General features: G+C 43.2%; 1 protein-coding gene across 4 annotated transcripts in view; it reads right to left on the bottom strand.

Annotated features, from left to right (window-relative positions):
- Positions 1-24,484, bottom strand: part of cd109 (CD109 molecule) — a 75,803-nt gene that overhangs the window by 14,627 nt on the left and 36,692 nt on the right. For 3 of the 4 annotated variants that reach the window (XM_061968616.2, XM_061968619.2, XM_061968618.2), the window contains 5 exons: positions 22,806-22,982; positions 20,037-20,118; positions 18,770-19,001; positions 18,518-18,689; positions 14,808-14,998 (listed from right to left, as the gene is read on the bottom strand). In XM_061968616.2, the coding sequence (XP_061824600.2) occupies positions 14,808-14,998; positions 18,518-18,689; positions 18,770-19,001; positions 20,037-20,118; positions 22,806-22,982 (854 nt within the window). The remainder of the gene's footprint in view (positions 1-14,807; positions 14,999-18,517; positions 18,690-18,769; positions 19,002-20,036; positions 20,119-22,805; positions 22,983-24,484) is intronic. The other variant, XM_061968617.2, reaches the window with a different exon arrangement.

A 24,484-nucleotide genomic window follows, 5' to 3' on the forward strand; every position in this document is an offset into this window, starting at 1 on the left:
ATATACAGCCCGGCCCCCAGCCAAATTTTTTTAACCCAATGCAGCCCCCGAGTCAAAAAGTTTGGGGACCCCTGGATTAAAACGTCAAAAATGCAATTTAAAAAGGGACTGTAATTTCTTTGTCCATCATTTATAATCACTATGTGAGACAAGAACACAATTCTCTTTCTCTTTTTGGTGCAGTGGAAATCGTAAAAAACTGTTAGTACAAGGCGGCTAACAAAGCCTAATGGGATTCATTTATTCCGCCTATAGAGCCCCCCCCGCCCCCCCCAAAAAATATCTAAAAAAAAACCAACAGTACTTCATCTACATGCCATGAATTGAATATCAATTAAGTATAAGCAACATTGTTGTGAGAACTAAAACGGTGCCTTACTCACAAAGGCGTAAGCTCAGTACTTAAGTGTGTACAATTCTACATTATACATAAATCATGCCTCGCACTTCATAAGCAGAGACGTTGGTCAACTTAAAACCAATGGCATCGCTAGGAAGACATGGCAAGATGCTTGTTTCACCCCAGCATTTTATACCTGAGAAGTGATTATTATGCTGAATTCATCATCTAAAAAGGGAGTACAAGTTGTGTGTTGAAATATAAAAACATCCAAGTCACCATTGGCAGAAGGCTGGGTACACCCTGAACAAGTCGCCAGCTCATCGCAAGATATTTAATGTTGGAACTGAGAAACAACATTTTTTTGTTGTTGCAAATAATCATTAACTTAGAATTTAATGGCAGCAACACATTATTCCTCATGTTGGATGACAAATAGTTCGGACCTTGGCACCAAATGCTCAGACTACATCTGTCCAAGCTAAGTCTATAAGAATGAACTGATGAAAACTACTCGGATGAGAGGCTAAACATCTTCCAAGACAACTGATCAGTTGAATGCCATGAGGATAACAATAACCTGATGAATGAGAACACGCAGGGACACATTCATCTTCAGATATATATATTAAAAAAAACACATTCTATAAAAGTGGCATGCTTCCATTATTTTCTAATTTGTAAAATACAACAGATATCCCCAAATATGTTTTATGAATTATGAATTAAAAAAGCAAACATGTCACATGTCAATAAATTAATTTTCCACGAGTCAAGTCAAGTCAGTGTCGTCACAAATGCCTACATGTTCTGGCCAATGGCTTGACTGGGGGGCAGGACGTCCAGGACAAGGATGGGAAGTGACGTGTGTTGTGGAAGTAAAAGGTTGTTTGAGTGTTGCTGGTAAAGAGAGTGGGACATAAAGATTGAGCACTTTGTACAAGAACGTTGCATGTTGTGAAAGAAAGAAAGACAAACTGGAAATCTGTCTAAGCCTCCATTACTTGGTATGTTGCAATATTGACGTACGGCACAGCATGGAGACGGTCCGTGGTGTTGACGTTACGGAAATCAGGGGTCGTTATTTGGTGGGTAACCGCGACTCTTGCGTGGTTTTAAAGATAATCTTACACTCCGTCCCTGTTCTCCACACCTTTCTTTTTCTCTGTCTCCTACAGTTTGGCATGCCACTAGCTCCAGGAAACTAGACACACCTGATCCCAATTAGTCGTGGGCTATTTCGGTTGAGTGGCGACAGCTGGCTGACAGCGGCTCGTCACATGTGTTTCTTGGGCTTTCTCCATCACGCTTCTTGTTGCCTTGTTTACGTCAGGTCTGACCAATCTCCAGCTTGCCAGACGCACCTTGTTTTGGTATTTGCTTATGTTTATTTATGGTGTGCTCCTTTTTTTTTGCAACCATTGCTTTTTGTTGCCTTTTTTACCTCAACATTAAAGAGGTATTGACTGTTTACTTGTTTCCGTCTCTGCATTTTTTGAGATCCACACTAACGATTCTTGACAGAAAGTGCCGGTCAGATTATGGATCTCACAGAGGCGAACCCTTTTGAGCAAGCCATTGAGCAACGACCAGCAGGAGGACCAGTTAAATGGGCGTGGGCCAACAAACATTGTGATGATGGACCGACTCGACACCCTGCTTGCTGCCGTATTGCCTACCACTAGCTCTACTGCCACCCCTTCGGGAAGCCCGAGCGCTCCGATAACTCCAACCAACCCAGCCGTCTGCCCTCAGGTATGCTCACTCGAGAGGTTCTTGGTGAGAGTGACAATATATTACAATTGTTGACTCAATGTGAGCTACATTTTGAACTGCAAGCCTCCGCCTTTTCGTCAAAGTGAGCAAAAGTAGCATTTGTTATCTCTCACTTCACTGCCCGGGCAGGTGCCTGGGCCACGGCAGAGTGGAACCGTTGCACTGTCACAAGCTCCTCGTACGCTGCATTCGCCAAAGCATTACTCCAAGTATTCCAGCGGAAGCTCCCAGACCGGGAAGAGGCAAGATCCCTTTTTAAGTTGAGTAAAAGATAAAGTAAAGTAAAGTAAAGATAAAGTAAAACAATCTCATACTATGCCATAGAGTTCCGCAACTTGGCAGCTGACTGTGACTGGGGCCTGTCAGCTCTCCTCAACACCTTCTACGTTGGTAAGGCGGAGGAAATTCGACTGTACATGATCTCGCTCGCTCTCCCCACTGACCTTGATGACCTCATAGAACTGGCTGCGTGGATTGATACGCGACTGCAGGAGGAAGAGATGGATCGGCGACGAGGACGTTACGCTTCTAGCATCCGGAGGACCAGTCTGCCGCCCGTCCTGAGCAGCATCTCCCACGCTTGAGATACCGATGATCCGATGCAGCTGGGAGGTGGACATTTTACCTCAGCGAAGTGGGGCCACCTTCAAAGGCTTCACCTGTGCTTCTACTGGGTGCAGCAGACCATGTCTTGTCCCACTGCACGTCACGACCGACGCAAGCACTATGTCAACGCATGTGCCCACGCTCACCAGTTGGTTCGCCCACCATAGGTAGCTCTTCAAAACCTTCCAGAGCCGACAGAATGCAGCTTCAATGTACACTTTCTTGATCCAATGAACAGATTGACATTTGTGCACTTATTGACTCGGGCGCAGATGACAACTTTCTTGACATAGCTTTTGTTAAACGCCATTGTATTCCCTTAATTAACGTGCCTGAATTTCTTAGACGGGTGTCTCCTGGCGTGCATTACTCACAAAATGCATGCCCTGGCCCTTCACTTGTCTGGTAATCACTGTGAAACATTAACCTTTTTTGCCATGCCATCACGTTCTGCTCCCGTTGTCCTTGGGCTAACCTGCCTGCGTAAACACAACCCACACATTGATTGCCTGCGTTCTGCTATTTTTAACTGTGTCACCTGCCACACGTATTGTCTCAGCTCCGCTACTTGTCAACACCCTACCAAAAGCGCGCCCCCCCACCTGAGGTCATTGACCTCTTTAACCTACCGTCAGTCTCTCAGGGCCTCACCGCCCTTATAATTGCAGCATTTATCTCCTAGATGGGTCAACCCTACCTTCCACTCGCATGTATAATATGTCTAACACAGAGGTCAAGGTGTTAGAGGATTACATTTTATCATTGTTAGCTGCTGGCCTCATTTGCCCTTCGACAGCTCTCATAGCAGCTGGATTTTTTTTATTACCGTGCACTCAACCAAGTCACCATTAAAAACAAATATCCTCTTCCCCTTAAAGATTCAGCATTTACTCCACTTCACACCACCAAATGTTTCACTAAGCTTGACCTACATAATGCTCATCACATTTCTGAGGGGGATAAGTGGAAGACGGCTTATAATACACCCCTCGGACACTTTGAATATTTGGTAATGCCTTTTGCCTTGACCAATGCACCCCGCTTTTTTCCAAGGCTTTTTTAACAAAAAATTTCGGGATATGTCTGGTGGATTCCTTTTTGTGTACCTCAATGACATTTTGATTTTTTCCCTTTCTCTCAAGAAACACGTCCACCAGGTCCGGTTAGTTCTTCAACGACTATCAGAGAACAAGTTATTTATTCAAGCATAACAATGCTCATTCCATGCCACGTCAATACCCTTTTTGAGGTTTGTTGTGGAGAAGGGTCAGTTTAGTCCCAATCCAGCCAAGATCCAGGCTGTGGTCGACTGGCCCACTCCTACATCTAGAAAGCACCTTCAGAGGTTTTTAGGGTTTGCCAATTTTTACCACCACTTTATATGGAATTTTAGTTGCGTAGCAGAACTCCTCATTGAGCTAACATTCACTAAAATCCTGTTTGGTTGGACACTGGAGGCTAGTGCCGCATTTGTTAAATTTAAGCAGCTGTTTACCTCTGCTCCTGTGCTCGTGTACAGTCACTCCTCTCTCCAATTTGTCCACGAGGTGGACGCTTTCGATATTCATACTTTCCCAGTGCTCTACCATCAACCAGAAGCTGCATCCTGCGCCTTCTTTTCTCGTTGCTTGACCTCTGCTGAACGGAATTATGATATTGGCAACAGGGAGCTTCTGGCTGTCATCCTGGATCTCCAGGAATGGAGACACTGGCTGGAGGGGGAAAAGCATCCATTCATTGTCTACACAGACCATAGGAATTTTGCGTACCTGTGTACCGCTCAGAGACTTAACCCCTAGCAAGCTAGGTGGGCGGTTTTTCTAACACAGTTTGACTTTGTCATCACTTTCCGACCTGGGTCCCAAAATGTGAAGCCCGACTCGCTGTCTCTACTTTCCACCCATGGAGGAGATTCCCCATGAGCTCATCGTACCCGAGTCCCACATTCTTGGAGATCTTCAGTTGGACATCGAGAGGCAGGTCATAGAGGCCCTAAAGTCTACACCATCCCTGGAGGGCTACTCGTCTGGATGCCTGTTTGTCATTCCGAGACTGCGCTCCGATGTGCTTGGATGAGCACATGACTCTTAGATTGCCTGTCACCCAAGCTTGAATTACACAATCATTCTCCTCTCCCAATGCTTCTGGTGGCCTATGCTCCAAACTGACACTAAGATCTTTGTTGCACATGCGCAGTCTGCGCCTGGAACAAAGCCTCTTATCAAGTCCCTGCTGGACTTCTTCATCCGCTACCTATCCCTTCCCAACCCTGGTCCCACACTGGCTTGGACTTCATCGCTGGCCTGCCTCACCTCGAATGGTAAGGACACTATACTAAGGCACAATAGTAACGATTGTGGACCGTTTTTCCAAAATGGCTTATTTCGTTGCTCTCCCAAGTTGTCATCGGCGCAACAGATTGGCCAAATGATGGTGCGCCATGTGTTCCGGCACCACGATATTCCCACGTAGGTGGTGTCGGATAGGGGGCCCTGATTTTCATCTGCTGTGTGGGGAGCATACCGCAGAACTCTTGGCGCGTCCCCCTGCTGGTCCTCCAGCTACCATCCTCAGAGCAATGGCCAGACAGAACGGACCAGCCAGGACTTGGAGGCAGCCATCCGATGTGTATGCCATCTATACAACTCCCTCATCATCTCTGCCACATATCTATTGCCTTTCCATTCGGCCTATGGATACCAACCTCCAGTTTTTCTCTCACTGGAATCGGATGCCAATGTGCCTTCAGTGTCAGCTCACCTGTGTCGGGCACGCCTGGCTTGATGCAACACAAGGGCTGAACTGACGAGGACATTAGAGCGGAACCAACGGCACGCTAACCGCCGTCGCTCCCCTGCACCACTTTAGCAGGTGGGACGAAAAATGTGGTTCTCTCCCCGCGATCTACCCATTGAGGTAGACTAGAAAAAACTGGCTCCTATATTTGTCAGACCTTTCCCTATTATCAAGATAATCAACCGTGCTGCAGTTAATCTTTGCCCTACCAAATCCTTCAAGTTCAACCCTGTCTTTCATGTCTCCGGCCTGAAGCCAGTCACCTCCAGCCCGCTCTGCCTTCCGGAGGTGCCTCCTCCTCCCCGACTGGTCGACAGTCACCCTGCATTTACGGTTAAAGCCATCTTGGACGTGAGGAGAAGGGGCAGAGGTTTCCAGTACCTGGTTGACTGAGAACGGTACGGTCCCGAGAAACTTTCATGAATCGCGAGGTCTGTTATTATCGACCCATCGCTCCTTTTAGATTTTTAACAGCGTTTTCCAAACAGGTCAGGTAAGCCGCCAAGGGGGCGAGCGTTAAAGGGGGCGGAGGGGTACGGTTACATTCTGTCCCTGCTGTTGTGGTTCTCTTCTCCTCAAATTTATTTCTCTCTCTCTCCTGCAGTTTGGCGTGACACTGGCTCCAGGAGACTGGCCACACCTGATCCCAATTAGTTTTAGGCTGAGTGGCGACAGCTGGCTGACACCAGCTCTTCACATGTGTAACCCAGGCGTCCATGATCTACACGGCTTTCTCCACCACTCTTCTTGTTACCTTTTTCACGCCAGGTCTGACCAGTTTCCAGCTTACCAGACACACCTTGTTTTGGTATTTGCTTATGTTTATTCATGGTGTGCTCCTTTTTTGCCGCCATCGCTTTTTGTTGCCTTTTTTTACATCAACATTTGGGAAGTATTGACTTTTCACTGGTTTCCGTCTCTGCATTTTTTGAGATCCTCACTCACGATTCTTGACAGAGAAACTGTCTACTGAATGCTAGTCTCGCAGGCCACCCGGTCCATGTATCTACGTCTGTTAGGGTAACAACTGGCAACTCAGTCGCCAGAAATGTACTGCATATTACTGCAAATGGAAACACAGTACCAGTTTTACAATAAAAATTTAAAAAACTGAGCTGCCAGTGTTTTACCGAAAACACCTACAGTTGCTTTTACAGTGTACAATTTGATGGTGCAGCACGGTACGAAGGTCCTGGGTTCAATCCCCGAGCTCTGTGTTTTTCTATGTGGAGTTTGCATGTTCTCTCCGTGACTGCGTGGGTTCCCGCCGGGTACTCCGGCTTCCTCCCACCTGTGAATGTTTTCTGTCATCTGTGTTAGCCCTGCGATGAGATGTTGACATATCCAGGGTGTACCCTGCTTTCTGCCCGAATGCAGGTAGGATAGGCTCCAGCCACCCCCGCGACTACTAGAGGGACAAGCGGTAGAAAATGGATGAATGGATTCACGGATGGCAATTTGATGGATAACTTGCTTTGAAATCAGAAGTCAAGCGTTTTCATTCCAACAAACATTTTGAATCTATGATAATAAAGGGACAACCGGTAGAAAATTGATGGATGGATGGATGAATAATATAATATTTGTTGCATTATTGGATAATAATAAAGTTATATGCAATTGCAAGCAGTACATGTATTTTTTTCTGTCACAATGTATACATTAGGTAAAAAAAAAATGAAGTATTCTATTAACACATATTATTTCCAGGCTTTGGTTTCAAGCCATCTCCTCAATGATTAGTCAAAAGGCACTCACGGGACTAATGGGTGCCATGTTGTGTACCGATTTAAAGTTAAAGTTAAAAGTTAAAGTACCACTGATAGTCACGCACACACTAGGTGTGGTGAAAATACTCTCTGCGTTTGACCCATCCCCTTGTTCCACCCTCTGGGAGGTGAGGGGAGCAGTGAGCAGCAGCATAGGCCGTGCTCGGGAATCCTTTTGGTGATTTAACCCCCACTTCCAACCCTTGATGCTGTGTGCCAAGCACGGAGGTAATGGGTCCCATTTTTATAGTCTTTGGTATGACTCGGCCTGGGTTTGAACTCACGACCTACCAATATCAGGGCGGACACTCTAACCACAAGGCCACTGAGCAGGCCTTGTTTTGGGTTTGAAGCTGCAGCTAAGCGACACTGCATTTCTTCATTATATATTTATTTTAATTGAAGAGTGTTTGCCAAATGTTTCCCATGTTAACATGCCCTGTTGTGCAGCATTGGGATGCGGCACTCGCAAAAAATACGGGAAGCAATTGCGTACGTGAATTAATACACTGTGCCTGACAAAACTTTGCTTTAAAATTGCACCTTTTTTGCATGTCTGTGTCACAAATAATCCTAACTAACTCCAGCCAACCCAGCCGTCTGCCCTCAGGTATGCTCACTCGAGAGGTTCTTGGTGAGAGTGACAATATATTACAATTGTTGACTCAATGTGAGCTACATTTTGAACTGCAAGCCTCCGCCTTTTCGTCAAAGTGAGCAAAAGTAGCATTTGTTATCTCTCACTTCACTGCCCGGGCAGGTGCCTGGGCCACGGCAGAGTGGAACCGTTGCACTGTCACAAGCTCCTCGTACGCTGCATTCGCCAAAGCATTACTCCAAGTATTCCAGCGGAAGCTCCCAGACCGGGAAGCGGCAAGATCCCTTTTTAAGTTGAGTAAAAGATAAAGTAAAGTAAAGTAAAGATAAAGTAAAACAATCTCATACTATGCCATAGAGTTCCGCAACTTGGCAGCTGACTGTGACTGGGGCCTGTCAGCTCTCCTCAACACCTTCTACGTTGGTAAGGCGGAGGAAATTCGACTGTACATGATCTCGCTCGCTCTCCCCACTGACCTTGATGACCTCATAGAACTGGCTGCGTGGATTGATACGCGACTGCAGGAGGAAGAGATGGATCGGCGACGAGGACGTTACGCTTCTAGCATCCGGAGGACCAGTCTGCCGCCCGTCCTGAGCAGCATCTCCCATGCTTGAGATACCGATGATCCGATGCAGCTGGGAGGTGGACATTTTACCTCAGCGAAGTGGGGCCACCTTCAAAGGCTTCACCTGTGCTTCTACTGGGTGCAGCAGACCATGTCTTGTCCCACTGCACGTCACGACCGACGCAAGCACTATGTCAACGCATGTGCCCACGCTCACCAGTTGGTTCGCCCACCATAGGTAGCTCTTCAAAACCTTCCAGAGCCGACAGAATGCAGCTTCAATGTACACTTTCTTGATCCAATGAACAGATTGACATTTGTGCACTTATTGACTCGGGCGCAGATGACAACTTTCTTGACATAGCTTTTGTTAAACGCCATTGTATTCCCTTAATTAACGTGCCTGAATTTCTTAGACGGGTGTCTCCTGGCGTGCATTACTCACAAAATGCATGCCCTGGCCCTTCACTTGTCTGGTAATCACTGTGAAACATTAACCTTTTTTGCCATGCCATCACGTTCTGCTCCCGTTGTCCTTGGGCTAACCTGCCTGCGTAAACACAACCCACACATTGATTGCCTGCGTTCTGCTATTTTTAACTGTGTCACCTGCCACACGTATTGTCTCAGCTCCGCTACTTGTCAACACCCTACCAAAAGCGCGCCCCCCCACCTGAGGTCATTGACCTCTTTAACCTACCGTCAGTCTCTCAGGGCCTCACCGCCCTTATAATTGCAGCATTTATCTCCTAGATGGGTCAACCCTACCTTCCACTCGCATGTATAATATGTCTAACACAGAGGTCAAGGTGTTAGAGGATTACATTTTATCATTGTTAGCTGCTGGCCTCATTTGCCCTTCGACAGCTCTCATAGCAGCTGGATTTTTTTTATTACCGTGCACTCAACCAAGTCACCATTAAAAACAAATATCCTCTTCCCCTTAAAGATTCAGCATTTACTCCACTTCACACCACCAAATGTTTCACTAAGCTTGACCTACATAATGCTCATCACATTTCTGAGGGGGATAAGTGGAAGACGGCTTATAATACACCCCTCGGACACTTTGAATATTTGGTAATGCCTTTTGCCTTGACCAATGCACCCCGCTTTTTTCCAAGGCTTTTTTAACAAAAATTTTCGGGATATGTCTGGTGGATTCCTTTTTGTGTACCTCAATGACATTTTGATTTTTTCCCTTTCTCTCAAGAAACACGTCCACCAGGTCCAGTTAGTTCTTCAACGACTATCAGAGAACAAGTTATTTATTCAAGCATAACAATGCTCATTCCATGCCACGTCAATACCCTTTTTGAGGTTTGTTGTGGAGAAGGGTCAGTTTAGTCCCAATCCAGCCAAGATCCAGGCTGTGGTCGACTGGCCCACTCCTACATCTAGAAAGCACCTTCAGAGGTTTTTAGGGTTTGCCAGTTTTTACCACCACTTTATATGGAATTTTAGTTGCATAGCAGAACTCCTCATTGAGCTAACATTCACTAAAATCCTGTTTGGTTGGACACTGGAGGCTAGTGCCGCATTTGTTAAATTTAAGCAGCTGTTTACCTCTGCTCCTGTGCTCGTGTACAGTCACTCCTCTCTCCAATTTGTCCACGAGGTGGACGCTTTCGATATCCATACTTTCCCAGTGCTCTACCATCAACCAGAAGCTGCATCCTGCGCCTTCTTTTCTCGTTGCTTGACCTCTGCTGAACGGAATTATGATATTGGCAACAGGGAGCTTCTGGCTGTCATCCTGGATCTCCAGGAATGGAGACACTGGCTGGAGGGGGAAAAGCATCCATTCATTGTCTACACAGACCATAGGAATCTTGCGTACCTGTGTACCGCTCAGAGACTTAACCCCTAGCAAGCTAGGTGGGCGGTTTTTCTAACACAGTTTGACTTTGTCATCACTTTCCGACCTGGGTCCCAAAATGTGAAGCCCGACTCGCTGTCTCTACTTTCCACCCATGGAGGAGATTCCCCATGAGCTCATCGTACCCGAGTCCCACATTCTTGGAGATCTTCAGTTGGACATCGAGAGGCAGGTCATAGAGGCCCTAAAGTCTACACCATCCCTGGAGGGCTACTCGTCTGGATGCCTGTTTGTCATTCCGAGACTGCGCTCCGATGTGCTTGGATGAGCACATGACTCTTAGATTGCCTGTCACCCAAGCTTGAATTACACAATCATTCTCCTCTCCCAATGCTTCTGGTGGCCTATGCTCCAAACTGACACTAAGATCTTTGTTGCACATGCGCAGTCTGCGCCTGGAACAAAGCCTCTTATCAAGTCCCTGCTGGACTTCTTCATCCGCTACCTATCCCTTCCCAACCCTGGTCCCACACTGGCTTGGACTTCATCGCTGGCCTGCCTCACCTCGAATGGTAAGGACACTATACTAAGGCACAATAGTAACGATTGTGGACCGTTTTTCCAAAATGGCTTATTTCGTGGCTCTCCCAAGTTGCCATCGGCGCAACAGACCGGCCAAATGATGGTGCGCCATGTGTTCCGGCACCACGATATTCCCACGTAGGTGGTGTCGGATAGGGGGCCCTGATTTTCATCTGCTGTGTGGGGAGCATACCGCAGAACTCTTGGCGCGTCCCCCTGCTGGTCCTCCAGCTACCATCCTCAGAGCAATGGCCAGACAGAACGGACCAGCCAGGACTTGGAGGCAGCCATCCGATGTGTATGCCATCTATACAACTCCCTCATCATCTCTGCCACATATCTATTGCCTTTCCATTCGGCCTATGGATACCAACCTCCAGTTTTTCTCTCACTGGAATCGGATGCCAATGTGCCTTCAGTGTCAGCTCACCTGTGTCGGGCACGCCTGGCTTGATGCAACACAAGGGCTGAACTGACGAGGACATTAGAGCGGAACCAACGGCACGCTAACCGCCGTCGCTCCCCTGCACCACTTTAGCAGGTGGGACGAAAAATGTGGTTCTCTCCCCGCGATCTACCCATTGAGGTAGACTAGAAAAAACTGGCTCCTATATTTGTCAGACCTTTCCCTATTATCAAGATAATCAACCGTGCTGCAGTTAATCTTTGCCCTACCAAATCCTTCAAGTTCAACCCTGTCTTTCATGTCTCCGGCCTGAAGCCAGTCACCTCCAGCCCGCTCTGCCTTCCGGAGGTGCCTCCTCCTCCCCGACTGGTCGACAGTCACCCTGCATTTACGGTTAAAGCCATCTTGGACGTGAGGAGAAGGGGCAGAGGTTTCCAGTACCTGGTTGACTGAGAACGGTACGGTCCCGAGAAACTTTCATGAATCGCGAGGTCTGTTATTATCGACCCATCGCTCCTTTTAGATTTTTAACAGCGTTTTCCAAACAGGTCAGGTAAGCCGCCAAGGGGGCGGGCGTTAAAGGGGGCGGAGGGGTACGGTTACATTCTGTCCCTGCTGTTGTGGTTCTCTTCTCCTCAAATTTATTTCTCTCTCTCTCCTGCAGTTTGGCGTGACACTGGCTCCAGGAGACTGGCCACACCTGATCCCAATTAGTTTTAGGCTGAGTGGCGACAGCTGGCTGACACCAGCTCTTCACATGTGTAACCCAGGCGTCCATGATCTACACGGCTTTCTCCACCACTCTTCTTGTTACCTTTTTCACGCCAGGTCTGACCAGTTTCCAGCTTACCAGACACACCTTGTTTTGGTATTTGCTTATGTTTATTCATGGTGTGCTCCTTTTTTGCCGCCATCGCTTTTTGTTGCCTTTTTTTACATCAACATTTGGGAAGTATTGACTTTTCACTGGTTTCCGTCTCTGCATTTTTTGAGATCCTCACTCACGATTCTTGACAGAGAAACTGTCTACTGAATGCTAGTCTCGCAGGCCACCCGGTCCATGTATCTACGTCTGTTAGGGTAACAACTGGCAACTCAGTCGCCAGAAATGTACTGCATATTACTGCAAATGGAAACACGGTACCAGTTTTAAAATAAAAATTTAAAAAACTGAGCTGCCAGTGTTTTACCGAAAACATCTACAGTTGTTTTTACAGTGTACAATTTGATGGTGCAGCACGGTACGAAGGTCCTGGGTTCAATCCCCGAGCTCTGTGTTTTTCTATGTGGAGTTTGCATGTTCTCTCCGTGACTGCGTGGGTTCCCGCCGGGTACTCCGGCTTCCTCCCACCTGTGAATGTTTTCTGTCATCTGTGTTAGCCCTGCGATGAGATGTTGACATATCCAGGGTGTACCCTGCTTTCTGCCCGAATGCAGGTAGGATAGGCTCCAGCCACCCCCGCGACTACTAGAGGGACAAGCGGTAGAAAATGGATGAATGGATTCACGGATGGCAATTTGATGGATAACTTGCTTTGAAATCAGAAGTCAAGCGTTTTCATTCCAACAAACATTTTGAATCTATGATAATAAAGGGACAACCGGTAGAAAATTGATGGATGGATAGATGAATAATATAATATTTGTTGCATTATTGGATAATAATAAAGTTATATGCAATTGCAAGCAGTACATGTATTTTTTTCTGTCAAAATGTATACATTAGGTAAAGAAAAAATGAAGTATTCTATTAACACATATTATTTCCAGGCTTTGGTTTCAAGCCATCTCCTCAATGATTAGTCAAAAGGCACTCACGGGACTAAAGGGTGCCATGTTGTGTACCGATTTAAAGTTAAAGTTAAAAGTTAAAGTACCACTGATAGTCACGCACACACTAGGTGTGGAGAAAATACTCTCTGCGTTTGACCCATCCCCTTGTTCCACCCTCTGGGAGGTGAGGGGAGCAGTGAGCAGCAGCATAGGCCGTGCTCGGGAATCCTTTTGGTGATTTAACCCCCACTTCCAACCCTTGATGCTGTGTGCCAAGCACGGAGGTAATGGGTCCCATTTTTATAGTCTTTGGTATGACTCGGCCTGGGTTTGAACTCACGACCTACCAATATCAGGGCGGACACTCTAACCACAAGGCCACTGAGCAGGCCTTGTTTTTGGTTTGAAGCTGCAGCTAAGCGACACTGCATTTCTTCATTATATATTTATTTTAATTGAAGAGTGTTTGCCAAATGTTTCCCATGTTAACATGCCCTGTTGTGCAGCATTGGGATGCGGCACTCGCAAAAAATACGGGAAGCAATTGCGTACGTGAATTAATACACTGTGCCTGACAAAACTTTGCTTTAAAATTGCACCTTTTTTGCATGTCTGTGTCACAAATAATCCTAACTAAACTACCGGTAATAAATATTGCAGTAAAAAGAAGCATAAATTCAGTATTCAAGTTAATATGGTGATAATGAAATCAGGAAGCCATGACTCATGACAACAAAACCTATAAATAATATTTAAAAAAGCAAAAGTAAAAGCACAGGTATATATAGCGCAGTGATTACAAACAGTACATTGGCAGCAGTTGACATAATTCACACAAAAGTCATAATTTCTCCATAATTGTTGGTCCAGAGCTAATGAGGATTTTGCCAAAATGAGGGAAATGTGTTTATTTTTTACATACATTTCCCTGGCAAGAGCGTATTAGAGAGCCGCTGGTCACAAAACGCTGCATGAATACAGTGGAGTGCATAAAAAACGGCCAAAAATTGCCCCAAAATGCTCATTATATATACTACTTTGGTGAAATAAAAGCATGTTTTATTGTAAGTTTATGAGATGGAGTTTATTTAGAATTATATTTTGTCTGTTTTTTTTTGAAGGCTCATTTGCATGCTTTCGGGCACAGCCGCACACGTCTTCGGTACCAAATATGGTGCCTCTCGTTTAGTTGTCAATACTCTCTGTATACATGACTCTGCCACTTGTGGTAGGCGATTTCCATCAAGTGGCAAGCTAAATAATCACCTAATTATTCAAACACAGTGTTACTGTTCAAACCGTGTGTAATGTTACAGTGGCCAGAAATATTAAAACTACTTGTTAATTACCTCTGCCTTGTTTTTATTTAATAATTAGGACTACTATGCTACTGTATTTTAATGTTGGTTATTACGTTGGTACTTGGAGAGGATAAATACTTTGCATCCTGCACCATCCTCTCAGACTAAATCTGTCCATTCTAGTCTGTGAGCATGTATTGATGAAGCCTTCTCCAATGAGAGGAGAAGCGTCTTGTAATCTCAACAGTCCAGCTGCAATTGATTCAAGACCTTTGAATTACATGGTTGTATTTTGCAAATATTTTAACCACTCTACAAACAAACACAACAGTAAACTGGATGAAAACATTAATGGTACAATTAGTGAAAATGAGTGTTTCTGTTTTTTCACACAGATGAAATACAACAGGATATGAAGACCTCATGTCAATAGAAATAATTAAGGTGGTTTAATTAATTGCCCAGATGTTTACCTGTGTGCTGCCGTAACCACCAAGATGGTTCCTCTGCTTGCTTAACCATTTCATCAGTGGGATCCCATTCAAAAAGCTGCCACGCTGGATATATGCCAGCATCACATAGGAAGCCATTTCAATCTGAGACGAGCGAGGCTGCTCCTTATACGGGTCCAAACCAGCAGAGGATGCCCACATCATTACATCACCTGGGAAATATAATTATTATACACTAAAATAATGTGTGGTGGCATATATTCGGCTCAAGGAAGACTTGTTGCTATTTTGGTTGTTACAGCACTACTGGGTACTCTTTTTAAACAAACATGTCAATCTATTAAAATGTTCCATAAGCACAATGCATTATACTCAAATGTAATGAAGTTGGGCAGCACGGTGGAAGAGGGGTTAGTGCATGTGCCTCACAATACGAAGGTCCTGAGTAGTCCTAAATTCAATCCCAGGTTCGGGATCTTTCTGTGTGGAGTTTGCATGTTCTCCCCGTGAGTGCATGGGTTCCCTCCGGGTACTCCGGCTTCCTCCCACCTCCAAAGACATGCACCTGGGGATAAGTTGATTGGCAACACTAAATTGGCCTTAGTGTGTGAATGTGAGAGTGAATGTTGTCTGTCTATCTGTGTTGGCCCTGTGATGAGGTGGCGACTTGTCCAGGGTGTACATCGCCTTCCGCCCGAATGCAGCTGAAATAGGCTCCAGCACCCCCCGCGACCCCAAAAGGGACAATCGGTAGAAAATGGATGGATGGATCCTCCTGACAGTAAAAACTCAAATGGCCACTGCAGAGGATGCTGCTTAGGAGTTTAAAACTTCATGTCAGAAAAATATGACAACATGTTCTAACCACAATGTAAACTACTATTGTATTAAGGTGCCCTTGAGCAAAGCACATAGTTTAGGGCATGTTTGTGTGTGTGCAAATGTGGGGTGATTGATTGTGATCTCTATTCTATATGTGAATGTCACAATTTTTGTACAACAATGCAGAGGATGGACAACAATAATGACAAGAAGCTTGAAAGTTGATATGCTCAGTTTGAACATTAAGGGCTTGATTTACTGAGATACAAATACCACACACTAAATAATGTGTGCAATCTATAAAATAGCGCGTACTACTAGTGGGCGTGTTGCATGCAATTTACTAAGACTGCATGTGCAATTGTAAAGTGGTGCAGAGAGCCTTATTTAAATGAGGATTTTGTGTGTACTATACGGGACATCACCACGATGACACTCTCATTTACTGCACATTCATGTTATGCTCTTACCTGCGGTGTTTTGCTATGTCTTTTTAAACATGCCCGAGACATGCACCACTCTTTATGGGCATTTTAGAAGCAGTCTACATTGAAACCACTTTCTTTTTTTTACTGCCTACGTGCGCTCATTACAGATAGGCTGCACTTACTCCACTCAAAGAGCAAAGTTTTTTCATACAATAAATATTTTAGTAATATACATTCTATGTGAAAAAATTAATTTGTCATTAAAAAATACTAACAGACATCAAAACGCATCAATTAAATTTGTTTTAATCAGCCCAGTATGTCCTCTAACAGCTCTAAAATTATAAAACGATGTTGCTGAATAAACAATGTATCTAATATTTTTTATTTCTGACCGTCCAAAATGTTGACAAAGACGTAGGGTGGAGGATTCTCCTCTATCGTCTTGTCTGTGCAGCGCGAGCACCGATTCTGCAGCCGTGTGTGGAACTGTCAGTTTGCATAAGTGTTCATAAATCACATTGTGCGTCCTAAATATTTATTTTTGCATAGTTTCCTCTCCGTAATGTGGGCGTTTTGATGATCGGCATATATTCTGCATACCGTATTTTTCGGACTATAAATCGCAGTTTTTTTCATAGTTTGTCCGGGGGTGCGACTTATACTTAGGAGCGACTTATGTGTGAAATTATTAACACATTACCGTAAAATATCAAATAATATTATTTAGCTCATTCACATCAGAGACTAGACGTATAAGATTTCATAAGATTTAGCGATTAGGAGTGACAGATTGTTTGGTAAACTTATAGCATGTTCTATATGTTATAGTTATTTGAATGACTCTTATCATAATATGTTACGTTAACAAACCAGGCACGTTCTCAGTTGGTTATTTATGCGTCATATAACATACACTTATTCAGCCTGTTGTTCACTATTCTTTATTTATTTTAAATTGCCTTTCAAATGTCTATTCTTGGTGTTGGGTTTTATCAAATAGATTTCCCCCGAAAATGCGACTTATACTCCAGTGCGACTTATATATGTTTTTTTCCTTCTTTATTATGCATTTTCGGCAGGTGCGACTTATACTCCGGTGCGACTTATACTCCGAAAAATACGGTATTAATAAAGACAGACACAAAATGGATTGTACGCCTTATTCTGCACACTTAACCGACACAATCCGCTTTGCACACGTTTAGTAGATCAGCTTTGCGTGTGCTATCAGGTTTCACATGTTTTAGTACACACAAACCTTAAGTATTTTATTTGGAGCCACCCCAATTACAAAGAAAATTCCCACTTTATTTGTGTGAAACATTTTTCATACTATTGCATTCAAACAGAAATTTTATTTGATGCATGTTCATGACTAAAACAAATTAATGGGAAAGAAACTCTTCAATAATAATTTTTTATGAAAAAAAAATATCTAACATCATGGAGATATCCATCTACCGCTAGTCCCTTTCGGGGTCACGGGGGGGTGCTGGAGCCTATCTCAGCTGCATTTGGGTGGAAGGCGGGGTACACCCTGGACAAGTCGCCACCTCATCGCAGGGCCAACACGGATAGACAGACAACATACACACTCACATTCACACACTAGGGCCAATTTAGTGTTGCCAATCAACCTATCCCCAGGTGCATGTCTTTGGAGGTGGGAGGAAGCCGGAGTACCCGGAGGGAACCCATGCAGTCACGGGGAGAACATGCAAACTCCTCACGGAAAGATCCCGAGCCCGGGTATGAACTCAGGACCTTCGTATTGTGAGGCACATGCACCCACCGTGCTGCCTATCATGGAGATATACATTAGAATTTTTTTTTAAAAAGGGGCAGCATGACTCGGCGGGTAGAGTGGCCGTCTTGTGACCAGATTACTGGTTAGATCCCGGTCTAGACAACTCATGCCGGGGTGTCCTTGAGCAAGACACCGAACCCTTCACTGCTCCTGATGGGTCGTGTCTAGTGCCTTGCGTGGCAGCTTCCGCCATCAGCATTCCAAAATGTTATTGTTGTTAATGTGCAAGACATCAAAAGCCTACTCTATTCTTCTATTCTATATACGTCTTAGGGAAGGTGATGATCGCATTTCTGCTGTTATATTCTTACCAATGACGGAACCGGAAGGGTTACAGAATCAATGTGCGGTAACATTTCTGTTGAAGTGCCCTGACATTCACTAATTGATATTTGATATCTGGTCCCGGGGTCCTACACATAACAGCATGTGATTTGCAAGTCGGAAGGGGCGACCGTGTTAGTGTGCATATACAGTATGTTGCATATCCACCAAATACCACATGAAAGTAGCGCTTTAATCCTGATCTAATATTTATACAATTCAACTAAAGCTGGAGGGAATCTGGCATATTAGCTGAATATGACGGAGTCAAAGTCATTGTTCAATATTCATGAATCTACTGTAAATAGAAATGTGATCCTGTATCCTGTATCATAAGTATTTATTACCTTTGTAGTCAGCTCTCCTGCTCAACTCTGTCAGTGCAGTGGCAGCCGCAGGACTTTTGGCGAGAGCGAGAGCGTAAGCTGCCAGACACAGTGTGTAGTTACTTAGCGCTCCATTGGTCACATGGCCCTCCAGGTACGTTTGCATCATGGACATATTGCTAATGTACATTTCCTGCATGCAGAAGAATACAAATAATGGTGGCAAAAGGCCATGAGAGTGTAATATCCTTGCATCTGACAAATAAAACTCACCACATAGGTCTTGTTCTCCAGTAAGGCTATCATTACATAGGCTGTGAGGGCCACAGAGCTGTTGTCAAGGTCTTCGTGCATCTCTGTGTGCATCAAGATTCCCACCTCATGGAACTCACCCTGGGGCCCCTGATGGTCTATGAGCCAATTTGTGGCCCGATCTAAGACACTTTGGTCTATCTGTATGTAGGGTTGAGCCTGGAGGAAACACTTCAGGACAAAGGCGGTCAGCCTGCAATAGAAAATCATTTCAAAGTGTGCACTATATACAATGACATCTGACATATTTTTTGCTTTTATGTTAAAATAAAATATTAAAAATTTTGACAAAGCCAAGAACGTTTTTGACCCATTTTGTGATTTGAAGTACAGTAGTACCTAAACTTGCGAGCTTATATGTTTTTTGACGGAGCTCTTCACTCAAACACTTGTATCTCAAATCAACGTAATTTGCGTTTGCCCCCCCCCCTCCCAACACCACCATTTTAACATGTGATATGCCTTTTAAAAATAAAAACTACTTTTAGATAAGACCTATCGTATAAATACAATACACTATTAAGTACTATTAACAACTACAGTACGTTTTATGAAGTAATGTAATAATAATTTACAGCATTTATCTTGAAAAGAGGACTTCTACCATATCTCCTTCCAGCTGCTACTCTGTCAAACACACCATGAGCAGCGTTTCCATATTTCCATGGATAATTGTCCGTCTTTTATATAATTATTTCAACATGCTCAGCTGACGTTACGCATTCTGTTTCAGTATGGCGCAGACTAGCAGTGCTACACTGAATTTGCTTGCCAGGTTAGCTAGCTACACGCTTGGTCGTGTTTTTGATGACTATCATCTACTTCTTTTTCTCAGCACTGTCTTTCACACTGACTTTCTTTCTTATCATGTTTGGAAAACACAGTTCTGTCGATCTCTAGCTTTAAGCTGATGCTAGCGAGTAAGAGCAGAAGTTATGGGCTGATCTTATGGGGTTCACTGGGATATTAGCTATTCCAACGAATAACAGGAATGCTTTTGACCCACATTTTTGCTTGCAACTTAAAGAATAACAAATTAGCCGAGAGACAGCTCTTATCTCAAAACACTCTTAAGTTGAGGTACCACTGAAAAGTTACATACAGTACATTAAAAAACTGAAAACCTAAATAATTATTACATTTGTAACCTACTTACAGTATGTTCTGCACACAAAAATCTCTCAACAATAAATCCAAAGTGCTCCAGTGGAATATAGTTAAGACCTACCATGTGCTACCAGCAGTGTCACTTGCACCAAAAGCACTGAAGGATCCATCATCTCTCTGGTAGGACAGCTGTCTTTGATACCCTGACAAGCATATATGATAAACCTTGGGTAACTTGTTGGTATTGCAGCCACAAACGTTCTTATCATCGGCGCACATCAAGTTTAAAATACCATCCTAAAGCGAAACATGTACTTGAGGATGGTGCCATCGACAACAAGCATGGTAGGTTAGCCGAGGAGCCTTGTATGGAGGTTCATTTGTGTCTTTATTATGAAACCTTTTTTTTTGACACTGAATTTATGTAACTGAATTTTTTGCGTTTGAATTTTGTGAACTTAATTTTGTTTTACATCGAATTATGCTAATTGAATTCCAAAAAAATTCAGTGTAAAAAAAATTAGTATAAAAAAATTCAATGTATAAAAATTCAGTGTCAAAAATCAATGTAAAAAAATTCTGTATTAAAATTAATTGGATAAAAATTCAGTGTAAAAAAATTGTCGAAAAGTTCGCTGTTTCAAAATTCAAGGCTCGTTTCCGGTAAATTAAGACTGAAGCAATCAATCCTGTCTCACAACCAGCCAATGAGGTGTCAAGTTTGAAGTCACGTGACACAAATATTGCAAAACTGCATTAAAAAAAAGCAGTTAACTGGGCTGCCTTGGCATAATACAACAAAATTAACACTTCGATGAGGCCCGTTGGATGTTTTCAAACTATAGTAATTGTTTGAAATGGTTAGAATCTTCCCTTTTGAGGGACATACAAACACACTTGCCAACCCTCCCGGATTTTCCGGGTGACTCCCGAAATTCAGCGCCTCTCCCGAAAACCTCCCGGGACAAATTTTCTCCCGAAAATCTCCCGAAATTCAGGCGGAGCTGGAGGCCACGCCCCCTCCAGCTCCATGCGGACCTGAGTGACGTGTCGACAGCCTGTTTTCACGTCCGCTTTCCCACAATATAAACAGCGTGCCTGCCCAATCACGTTAAAACTGTAGAATGATCGAGGGCGAGTTCTTGGTTTCTTATGTGGGTTTATTGTTAGGCAGTTTCATTAACGTCCTCCCAGCGCGGCAACAACACACAACAACAGCAGTCACGTTTTCGTCTACCGTAAAGCAGTTCGTCTGCCGCAAACAGCAATGTTGTGACACTCTTAAACAGGAGAATACTGCCATCTACTGTACATGCATATGTGACAATAACATCTAGGGCTTTTAGAGAGTGCAGTACACAACTGCGCACACAACAAGGAGACGAAGCAGAATGCATCATCAGAGAGGGTGTTCAGCATGGTTAGAAAAATAGTGACAGAGAATAGAACAAGGATGAACAATTCAACCCTTAACTCAACAATGAGTAGATGAGTGTTATGTGTGTGTATACGTGTAAATAAATGAACACTGAAATTGAAATATTTCTCTTATGTATATATATATATATATATATATATATATATATATATATATATATATATATATATATAATTTAAAAAATATATATATATATAGCTAGAATTCACTGAAAGTCAAGTATTTCTTATATATATATATATATATATATATATATATATATATATATATATATATATATATATATATATATATATGTATGTCTATCAAGGAGGTGGTCTGCAGTAGAGGAGCAATATTTATACAGTATATTCTCAATATTCAGTGATTTATTGTTCATAGTTAGTATTGTAAATCACACATAATTAAAGTTAAAAAGTGAAAGTACCAATGATTGCCACACACCTACTAGGTGTGGTGAAATTATTCTCTGCATTTGACCCATCACCCTTGATCACCCCCTGGGAGGTGAGGGGAGCAGTGGGCAGCAGCGGTGGCCGCGCCCAGGAATCATTTGTGGTGATTTAACCCCCAATTCCAACCCTTGATGCTGAGTGCCATGCAGGGAGGTAATGGGTCCCATGCATTTTCATGTACATTCTGAGTGTCTTTTCGGTAAAAAACTAAAAAGACCATCTCAAAAATAATTTACATAAAATCTGTTTTTTTATGTAAGGCAGCACAGTGGGAGAGGGGTTAGTGCGTCTGCCTCACAATACGAAGGTCCTGAGTAGTCGTAAGTTCAATCCCGGCCTCGGGATCTTTCTGTGTGGAGTTTGCATGTTCTCCCCGTGACTGCGTGGGTTCCCTCCGGGTACTCCGGCTTCCTCCCACCTCCAAACACATGCACCTGGGGATAGGTTGATTGGCAACACTAAAAATTGGCCCTAGTGTGTGAATGTGAGTGTGAATGTTGTCTGTCTATCTGTGTTGGCCCTGCGATGAGGTAGCGACTTGTCCAGGGTGTACACCGCCTTCCGCCCGATTGTAGCTGAGATAGGCAACAGCGCCCCCCGCGACCCCGAAGGGAATAAGCGGTAGAAAATGGATGGATAGTAAACACAATCATGGATACAGTATGAACATAATGTTAGCATATATTACCTAGAGCAAATCCCACTTTAATAAAGAAAAAATGGTGACACTAATCGAGATCGGATAGGAAAAAATTAATCAACTTTTTTTTTGCCATATTTCCTAGCCCTAATATATATATATATATATATATATATATATATATATATATATATATATATATATATATATATATATATATATACATACATATACAGACACAAATATAAATATATATTCACATACATATATAGACATATATATTATAACATATATACACATATATTATAATATATACACACTTATACACACACACACACACGACTTGAGGTTGCATACCTTCAAACATGTAGTTCAAAATCCTTTTCCTGATCTTGGGATGATCCTGGCTGGACCAGTCCAGGTACTGAAGCACGTAAATACTTGGAGCAAAGTGTATCAAGTTCTGCTCCCCACATCCAAGAGGGATGTGAACCAGCGAATCCAAATGTTTGATGGACAAGGCCAAGACATCGCCTGTGTAGCATAACATAGTGCAAAGGGGAATGTGTTAGTGATATTTTTCATTCATGCACAAACTGAAATATGTGGAAAAAATAGTGACCATCTTTGGCAGCGCAGTAAGGAATTATACAAACTCTTCAAAGTCCAGACACTGTTCAGTCTGTTTAAAAAAAACTCATAAAATGGATTTACTGTTCATAACACTATAAAGTGTAAAACTAACAAAACCAGCAGGGGATCAAATACTTTTCCCCTCTCTGTAAGTCGGTATACCATCTGTTGCGGTAAAGTCCTAAAGTCTTACTGCTACTGGTTGCCGAATATAAATGAAGCTAGTTTAGACGTGTGCAGCCAGCTAGATGTCCAGAATTATGTCCATGTTTAACAAAAATGTTTATTAACATACAGTCACGAAAATAAAACTCACTTTGTAATAAAACGGAAAATAAACGGGCGCAAACAAATAATCGCTCAGCACAGTCAAAAACTGTTGCGCCTCCACTCAGCAACACCTGAACTTAATCAAAGCCTCTCCCCAAGTAAACTTTCACTTGGCCTTGAGCCAACCCCTGAGTGACGTCATGAACTTGCCAGACAGAAAGAGTATATGGCTCTAACACCATCCAATTGGTTGAGATTGGTTATTTTTTGAGAAATCATACACTTTGCTAAATTAAAAACGTACAGTTTGAAGCGTGTTCTAAATATTAAAAAAAATTAAACCCAAAAAATATAAAACCACCAATAGCTACCATACCGCACATGTTACCAATGGTGGTTTAAAGGGGATCTGTTATGCTAGACTAAGTTTTCTTACCTCATGGTACCTGTTTTTTGTATTTGGGATCAGCATTAGTCCCAAAAAAATGTAATCACACTGTAGAGGCAAGGAGGAGATATTAATAAAACAATCAGGCCTTGCTTCATACTTCCTCCAAACCAGCCATTTTGGATTTTCCCCATTTGTGACCTTATTCCCATTAGTGACATCAGCAGATATCTCCATATATGGTAAAGTTTTACCCAAACAACTTTTTCTCTATCCTCTTGAGGTGGGGCGGACTGGCTCGTACATGCACATGCATCCTCCGCTGTTGCCATATTTAATACAAAGTTCTAACTTACATCTGTCAGTAGTGACAATAACAGTGCAATACTTTTTCATAACATGGTCACTCCTGCCTAGTTTCTCTTGTTATATTCTTATTTTACTGTTATATTTGTATTCTCATTGTTGCTTTTTTTTTTTTTTTTTTTTGTAATATTTTTCTATTTTGTTTCCATTTATACCCCCATTATTTATTTTGTACTTTTTAAATTCGTTCTCAATTCTGTACACTGCTGCTGGAATTTAAATTTTCCTGAGGGAACTCTCCTGAAGGAATCAATAAAGTACTATCTATCTATCTATCTATCTATCTAGACTCAATGACCCCAATAAAGCAAAACTGCACATTTCAGAGTGGCCATTTATAGTGGGCAGCCTACGGCACATCTGTGCAATAATCGCACAA

This window comes from Nerophis lumbriciformis, linkage group LG08 (assembly GCF_033978685.3).
Source record: "Nerophis lumbriciformis linkage group LG08, RoL_Nlum_v2.1, whole genome shotgun sequence".
NCBI classification, from domain to species: Eukaryota; Metazoa; Chordata; class Actinopteri; order Syngnathiformes; family Syngnathidae; genus Nerophis; species Nerophis lumbriciformis.